We start from the raw sequence: 8,958 nt of genomic DNA on the forward strand, positions 1-8,958 counted from the left end.
ACAGATATACTTTACTGTACTGCCTGACCAGAAAGCAAAATGTCAGGTCACATTCAGTGTAGAGGAAGTGGTGCTCAAAAGGAAACCAAATCCTACTTTCATATATACAGCAATAGACTCTGAACGGACTGAGATTAACCCTCAGGACTGAGATTTTTTTTAAATTATAATACAGAGACCACTAAAATATCAACTCAGTGCTTCACAGATGATAAAAAAGCAGTTAAAAATCCAGAAATTATTACAAGGAATTAGAAAACACAATCATGTCAGTATGCTGGTGTAGCAAACTGTGATTCAGCTGCACCTTCAATGCACTGCAAATCTGGTATAGCCCCCATTTGCCCTCATGTTAAAAAAGGTACCTGAATCCTAGAGAATACTTCAGGTGACCACATGGATTAAAAAAAAAAAAAAAGTATACAAAGTATACATCAGACAAGGGATGACTAAATATATTAGGGACTCCTCAGTCTGGAAAAGGGGGGCTATGATGAAGGTGTACAAGACCAAGAGTGGTTGGAGAGACCAGGTAGGGATCCATTGTTTTTTCTTATCCCCTGCCAGAACTTGGGGGCATCAAATGGGGTGGTGTCAGGTTTGAACGAAGGTTAAGCAGACTTACTATACAATGTCTTCGATGTTAAAAACTCTGCCTGGGTCAAAACTGAAACCAGACAAATTTACAGAAGAAATGCATCAACAGGTGTTAGATGCAAAGGAAATCCCTGAAATGCAAATTGTTGGGGTGTACAGGGTTCCTGAGCTTGCTTTCCCTGTCCCTCTGCTCTTCCCCAGCTTTCCACTGATAACTGAGAGGTGATGAGACTAACTCAGACTTCAGCCTGATTTATTCTTGTTGGTTTTAAGTCCCTTTGGGTTTTATGTCTTTATATTATTCTGCTGCATAGTAACAAAGCAAAGTCTCCTCCAGACGGACACTGAAGCATTTCAGTGAGTGGCACGGTTTCCCCAGCAGCAGCAGCAGCCACCACAGCAGCAGCAGTAGCCTGGTGCAGAGCACAGCATGTCTGGTGTGAGCCTGGCGGCCACCTGCATCACCACTGCCTGCTCTGGTGACTCTGCATCCTCCGCTCAGCACCCAAAGAGCTGCAACAGCCCTTTGGAAGGTTTAATTACATCCAAAGTTCATTGAAAGTCATTTAGGATCTCACAGCTTTTTCACAAGCCATTCTATTTCCAACTGCTTGGTTTCTGCAGCCCGGGGTATAGCATAGAGTGATGCAGGCAGCTTGCCAGTACCAAAATCAAGCTGGCCCAGCTGGAGGCTGTGTTTTCCTGAGGCTCAGGTGAGGCTCTGGCTCTGTGCTTAACCTCTGTGCCATGATAATGCCCAGGAAGAATGAATGCAGTGTAAATTGCAGCATTTGTAGTCCGATAAGGATGAATTCATATTGCTGATGCACCCAGTAAGGCCAGAGAGCTCCCAGTTCATGCAAGAGGCAAGTGATTTTGACTCTAAAATCCTGGATAAGTGTTTGTGGCAGAGAAGATGCCAGTGACCACCAGCTCCCAAGCTGGCTGCACATCTGGGTGTCACCAAGCATGTGACAACAGCCAGTACTTCACCGCGTATGTTGCCTTGGAGAACTTCAGCTACACGGCTACAAGCAAGCAACAAAGCTTCAACTTCCTTAATTCTGTGGCACTCAGATTTAGATTTAGATGAGACCAGTCAAGCTCCCTCAGGGCATGAATGGAGCCTATGGACTCTGGGAGCAAATGTTTTCATAGGCAACTCAGTCTTCCAAGCCCAGCAATCCCTTCCAGATATTCTTCTTTGCTATGCAAGCCTTTTCCATCATTTTTCCACTTCATGCCATCTGCTTAGTTTCTGCTGGTTTAGGGGTGGGTTTTTTTCTGGGCTACAGAGCTACCACTACGTGCTATGGAGGAGGGATTCCAAAGTCTGGAACGGTAACCTGGTAGCCGGAGCTTCAGGGGAAACTACTTGCTAGGTCATTGCTGTGTGTGCACTGGCTGATTTGCTTTAACTATTTAAAAATATTGATCAATTAGCTTGCAAAATTAACATGATTAGAGTTGCATTTTCTTCCATAAGAGAACAAGTCATATCGTATTGTTAATAATAAAGGCAGGATAAAAATCTGTACACAATTCTGGGTGGTTTTCTCACATTTTATTCACACTTTGAATCTGTTGCCTCACTGAAAAGATGATGCGATTTAAGCCATTGCTAGTTACAATGCATGTGTGGACAATTTTTATAGAAACAAAGATCTTTGTTGTTTTGATGTTGTTTACTGGGGTGTTTCCACTGTGGTCTCCACTTAACCTTGATACTGTGCAGTGAGCCTGTGCTCTTCTGTTTCCTCTGAGCAGAGCTGCTTCTATGCTTTACTGCACCACAGCCACCAACAGAAAGTGAAAGCGTTGCGAGCTTCTCTAAGCCATAAGAGATTCAGGACATCTGTCTTTCTCTTTTGCTTTTCTAACTGAGATCTCACTCTCCTCAAAGTAAGCGGATAGAGAAAATGGATAAGTTACACAAGATGCTGGATTTCTGCATCCGCCACCAGACCGTTCTGGGTTACAGCATCGTGTCCCTGCTGACGGCTGCCAGCGAGCACATCTTCTCATCTGTGGTGTTCAAGTGTCCCTGCAATTCTAAAAACCTGCTGTACGGCTCCGTCTTCCTCATAGTGCCTGCCTTCATCCTCTTTCTGCTTGGCTACATGGTGAACGCCAGGACATGGCGCCTGCTGACAGGCAGCTGCCCCCCGGAGAAGCGCTGCAGCTGCAGCCCCTGGGGAGTCTGTGCCCGCTACTGCCTTGTCCTGGTGCCAGTGACAGCCAGAGCCTCGGTGGCCCCCCTCACCTGGATCGCTGTGGCCCTGCTCAGAGCCAGCTTCTACGAGTGCGCGGCCAGTGGGAGCAGCCTGATAAAGAACCTTGTGTGTAAAGATAAAGGACAGGAGTGCCACAAACTGATGGTCAAGTTACCCTGCGATGAGAAGTTATCGGAGAAGATATCAAGTGAATTCCTCGCCCTTCAGGCACAGTCCCAGGTAAAGCCTCACCACTCTTCTCGTCACCCCATGGGCTTCAACCCTGACTGCTCAGTGAATGTGCCTGCTGGGGACTGTAAACTGTCCTCTCTCATGCTATATAATTTACAAAAGTGCAAGATTAGCAAAAATTCATTAGCAAAAAGACACTAACAGAAAGGTAGCAAGTGCATATTTATGCTATTTACTGGGGTTGCGTGTTTGCATGGCAATAGTTTGTCACTGTTATTTACAAAACCTCTTTCAAATCTGGGCAGGGAATCAGCCTAGAGACTAGGACTTTCCACAGCAAGTTTTCTTCTCTTTTAACTTAGTCATGGTGCGAGTTCTCTTTTTGCACTTTTACCCCTCTAAATAGCTCAAACTTTTGTAAATACACATTAGCTGAGGGGAAGCTGAGGTCACGAATAAAGAAGAAGCTGATGTCTCCTTGCAACAGAGACCCGGCAAGTGAAACAAATACAGACAGCTTGTTTGACCACAAATCTCAGCGCTTGAACCTATTAATAATTTCACACTTGTATTCTCAAAGAATGCTTAATATATGTATCTGGCTTGTTAAGTTTTCTTGTGCTGAAGGAAAACCGCATGATCAAAAAAATAGCACTTGTGGGTGGATTTTTTTTGTTTGGAGTGAAATGAAACCCCGAAATTTTGGCAGTACTCCAGTTTTGTTTCTAGGTTTGTTTGGCTGTCATCTTAACTCCAGTAAAAAAATCAGGCTTTATCAATTTTTCTCGGGAAAACATGGCTAATGGACTTAAGTTTATAAGAGATTATAATTACTTGGAATTTTATAAGTCCTTGTTTAGTACGAATTTGTTAAATATTTAGCATGCTGCTTCTCCAAGAAAAAAGCTGTAAAGAGGCAGATTCTATACCATTGAATTCAGGTAGGGTAAGAAAGGAGAAAAATCAAGGCAGACTGACTGTTACCGATACTGCAACAGCATCTAAAGAAAACCCAACAATCAAACAAAATCAGAAAAATTGTGAGATCGTTTTTATTACTGTCCATTATTTTTAATGTGTGATCTACTTTCAACAAAATTAAGAACCAAAAAGAACAGAAATTCATTTCTCTTTAACACTCAATGTTTTTCACTTCAAAAATAATCAGCCTGAGGTGAAAGGGGATGCTGTGAGATCTCTGCCTGGAGCTTCCAGCTGAGTACCACTGGGTACTGGAGGGACCAGCATCTACTAGAACACCCGCTTTAGGTGGGGCCTCAGACCTATCTAGGGATGTTAAAATCATGTATAAAACAAGAATGAATTTCCGTATTCCATAGTCAAATCCATGTCCTTACTACCAAACATACAGGACACAACTTTTCCTGTGTGCTGTGGCAACTGGCTATTTTTTGCAGGCTCAGACATCAGGGACAGGAGGTACTTTCCAAGAACAGATAAAACACAGGCAATAGGTCTAATTCGCAGCACCAGAGGTGGACAGGGTGATTCTGCACCCTCTGCACTATAAACCTGACCATAACTGTAGAAACTGCTGGTCAGTATATCTTTGGTCTTAACTTTGAAGTTAAGAAAGCTGGATATAACTGAAGAAAGAACTTCACCTTGTCTTTTTTTTTTTTTTTTTTTTGTATTCATCCTCAGTCCTACAAGATCAGCCCAGGGGTGCAGAAGCTCTGTAAGTCTGGCTGAATTGTGTGTGTGGGATCCTCTCTTTCTGCAGCAAGAAGATTGTTACAGGCACTCCAGGGTGTCTTTGCTTAGAGTTTTTGTGGTTTTGCTTACAGTTTTTGCTTCGATGTTAAGTTCTATACTCCCACATATGACCCTGCAAAACCATCATTAACCCATCTATCTCTTTTTCAAGCTGATAGGATGGTTCCTGATAGCCAGCATCATGACTGTGGCACTGATTTCAACATGTATCAGCCGCTGTTGCTCCCCAGTTAGCTATCTTCAGCTCAAGTTCTGGAAAATTTACTTGAAAAAGGAACAGGAGCTCTTTGAGATCAAGGCTAAAGAGCATGCAGCCAGGCTGGCAGAGATAAATATGAATTGCTTTTTTGAAGCCACTGACCCAGCACCGTTTCAGACTCCCAGCAATGAAGACTGGCGGAAGATTTCATTCTTGTATACCTTCAATTCGCAAGAGCAGTATTACAGCATGATACACAAATACATTAATACAAACAGAGGCAACAGCATCAGATTCGGGCAAGGAGATCAGAATCCCCCTGGTTTAGGATTTGTGGATGAAGCAAATGCAAGTGAATCAGGATTTTAATGAAACAAATCCTTTGAAACACTGGCAGTATTTTAACCCTGCTGATATAGGAAGAGTCTTATTCTGTGCTCTTACTGAAATCTATGTGAATTGTATTAAAATCTGATAGTAGTGACCCTCAGCAGATTTGTTTTTAAATACACTCTATTACTTTTGCTTAAGTATATTTCAATAAATACATCTGTCATGATCGGAGCTTTCATATCTTGTTGTTCATTAAGAAGAGCCACATGTGTGAAATAATCAGCATCCACAGAGATGTGAGCATGTACTATGTCAAATTATTACGAACATCTTAAGGGCATTTGGCAACCGGAGTGACAATACCAAACCATCGTACCTGGCGGTATCAAAGACACAAAAAGGAATGGAAGTTTTGATCAGAAATTCAGCTTGCTTTATAAGCTCTTACTAGACAAATATATCTTTCAGTGGAGCAAGCTGTAGACTAAAATATTTACTTTCAGTCAATTAGTTTCTCAAGGCAAGGACCATATCTTTTAAAATCTGGGAAGCAATTACCATTTTGGAGCTACCTGTGCATAACAAAGGAGCCCATTGGAATGACTTCAGCTGCTTATCAGTCTGAACAGATGAGCACAAAGATTCCAGCCATTTCACCTCTACCTGCTCAGCAGCTCTACGTAATAACAGTGAAACTAAAAACTTCCATGGTGGTGAATTTTCTATTCCACTGCCTGATCTTGATCACCTTTTGAAGCAGGCCTTCTTAATTAGCTCTACTGCTCATTTGCTGTAATTGTAAGGCTCTTTAATGGAAAAAAGTAGGCAATTGAATGCTTCAGGGAAAACACACCAACAATAAACTTCATGGGTTTATTCCATTTAAATATTTTAATTTTTTATTTTTATTTTTTTTCAGAAAAATACATAATTATTATGGGTTTTTAAATATATATATTACATATAGGATTTTGGCCCTGGCATCAGTACCTAAGCACCATACCAAGTGTACCAGGTACATAAGTACCTGGATGTCCCTGCCAAATACAGTATTTAACGTGATCCAGAATGGCGTCTAAGTGCAAATTAGAATGTCTTGAGAGGTTAGGTTTATGCATAACTTGGCAGTATAGGCAAAGCTTATATCAACAGACATTTTTAACACAGCTACGTACTTAAGGACATTACAAATCCACAATCCATATTAGCAAATAATAATGTTCTTATCAAAGAACATCTAAATATAGGAAACAAAAATACCAGTTTTGAGTGAAGAGTTCAGTTTTTCTCTGAAAAGCTTTTTTTACAGAGCATTTTAAACAGATGAGTCAGATTGTTTGGTCCAGGCTGTCCTTTCATTCCTCACAGAAATCTTCTCTTTCTAGACAGTAAACTCTAACTTGGAAACTATTCAGGCAGACAGAGAGGAATCCCATGAAGTTGTTTGTTATATTTTCCAAGGAAGAAGGAAGGGAAGAGCCTATTTTAACTAGCTGAATACAACTAGCTTGGAAGCTTCATTCTTATTATAAACTGAAAATAAAGCATATAAAGGGAGAAAAAAAAAAAATCTGTATATAGAAAAGAATTTTTAAAAGCATTAATTTTATCACAGAGTCACTGGCTTCCTGAGTGCTCTTTTCCTTTCAGAAACTTGATGATAATAGAGTAACAAGTGTCCAATTTGTTACTTGTGCCTCCAGGAAGCATGGTTCAGTTAAAAATGTTTCATTTTACCTCCTATTGAAGAGTGCATTTGTTCACTGACATCTGGAGAAAGATAAATCTACCCCGGAATGTAGTAAGTGGAAGGGAAACAATGTCCTGGCTCCATTTTAATCAGTGCCAAAACATTCTTTGATGCAGTGCAGCCAGGCTTTACCTTAGAGATATAATAAAATACTTCAGGATGGACCGAAGGTCTCCAGGAACAAGCCATGCCCTATTTCATTTCCTGGTGAGAAGCTGCAGTTAAAACACCCTCAGAATATGTGTTAATCCTTCAGCTGCCTCTGGGTGGGCTTTTGCCACTTCCCACTCACGGTCACAACTGCCAGGGTCATTACCAAAGCTGCCTCAACTCTCTGGGGAAGACACAGAGACAGCACTTCTAATTAAAATCAATGAGCAAAGGCTTCAAATGGGAGTGCAAGACATATCTTCAAGTTTGCTGGCAGTGATGGCAGTCTATTTTTCACAGCTAATATGACTTTTGGGAGAAGGAAAAAACATAAGGATAGAAGCAGATGTTTATATACTGGTTTTGTATGCAGTCATATTTGAATTTTGATTTTTCCCCCCCTTTATGTAACATTCATATCTTCTGTATGTAATTACATTTATAAGGAAGGAAATTTCAAAGTGAAGCTTAAGCACACTTGTGAGTGCTTCATTAGACACATTCAAAAGAAGGGCCTACACTAAAATAAGACACTGAGGAACACTGTGAATATGCTACCAAGTGAGACAAGCAAAAAACCTGTATGTGCATTAGGTAGCTAATATCAGCAACTAATGCTAATGTAGTGTGGGCCACTGTTTTTTCTATTATTACCATTTTTCTACCTAACATTTATTTACTCCACCTTTAGAACACAATGGACAAGGTGATCCAACATAAGAAGAAAGTACAAAAAGCACTAACAGCAAAGCATGTGTGCATTGAGCATGTCTGCCCAGAACCTAGCTGAGCCAAGAGGAATGATTGCTGTATGACCAGACGCACAAGCAGGATACGACATGAGTATGAACTAGCACGCAGCCTAGTCTGGCAGTCTCATGTTGCCCCTTGACTTGATCTTAAATCTGTGCTGCCTTGAGTTGCTCAGGCATTTCCGCTATATATTCATTTTCATGGTGGAAATTTATCCTTCAAAACTTACCATGTCCAAGTAGAAGTAAAGGTTTCCTTGGACTGTTTATTCAGAAATGCTGAAACCTAAAGAAATAGCTCTGATATCCTACATGGTCCATCACTGCAATGTTTGACATAGAAGGAAGGGGAGGAAGCCTTGGCCATACCAAAGTCAGTGTGGCAAGACTGCAAAGGCCCCAGGATGACACTAATGGTCCTTGCCTTAAAAATGTAATATCCATCCTTGACTTTGCTGGCTAATGTCTGCAGGCAGAAAATCTTTTAACAGGACTGAATACACAGAAGTCAGCCTACATGTCACTGCAATGTGGTGACTGATGGTTTTTAACTGGCACAGACCTCAACAGAAAATATTACCATAGGTGTGTGCATGAACACACACACATCCGCGTGCAAGTCTAATGCAAGAGAGGTTTAAGTAAGAATCATAGAATCTCTCAGGTTGGAAAAGACCCTTGGGATCACTGACTCCAACCATCAGCCCTACTCTACGATGTTCTCCCCTACACCATGTCCCCCAACATCTCATCCAAACAGCCCTTAAACACACCCATGGATGGTGACTCCACCACCTCCCTGGGCAGCCTATTCCACTCTCTGACCACTCTTCCTGTGAAAATTTTTTTCCTGATGTCCAGTCTGAACCTCCTCTGTTGCAGTTTAAAGCCGTTCCCCCTCGTTCTGTCACTAATCACCTGTGAGAAGAGACCAGCACCAACCTCTCTACAATGTCCTTATTAGAGAGTTGTAGAGAGTGATGAGGTCTCCCTTTAGCCTTCTCTTCCTCAGACTGAACAGTCCCAGCTCCTTTA

General features: G+C 41.5%; 1 protein-coding gene across 1 annotated transcript; it reads left to right on the plus strand.

Moving 5' to 3' along the window:
• The first annotated feature begins 2,516 nt into the window (after positions 1-2,516).
• CALHM6 (calcium homeostasis modulator family member 6) lies at positions 2,517-5,307 on the plus strand. Its single transcript, XM_074923603.1, has 2 exons — positions 2,517-3,050; positions 4,891-5,307. Exons 1-2 carry the CDS (start codon positions 2,517-2,519, stop codon positions 5,305-5,307), a joined length of 951 nt encoding a protein of 316 aa, XP_074779704.1.
• The last annotated feature ends 3,651 nt before the right edge of the window (positions 5,308-8,958 follow it).

Source organism: Athene noctua, chromosome 1 (assembly GCF_965140245.1).
Source record: "Athene noctua chromosome 1, bAthNoc1.hap1.1, whole genome shotgun sequence".
NCBI classification, from domain to species: Eukaryota; Metazoa; Chordata; class Aves; order Strigiformes; family Strigidae; genus Athene; species Athene noctua.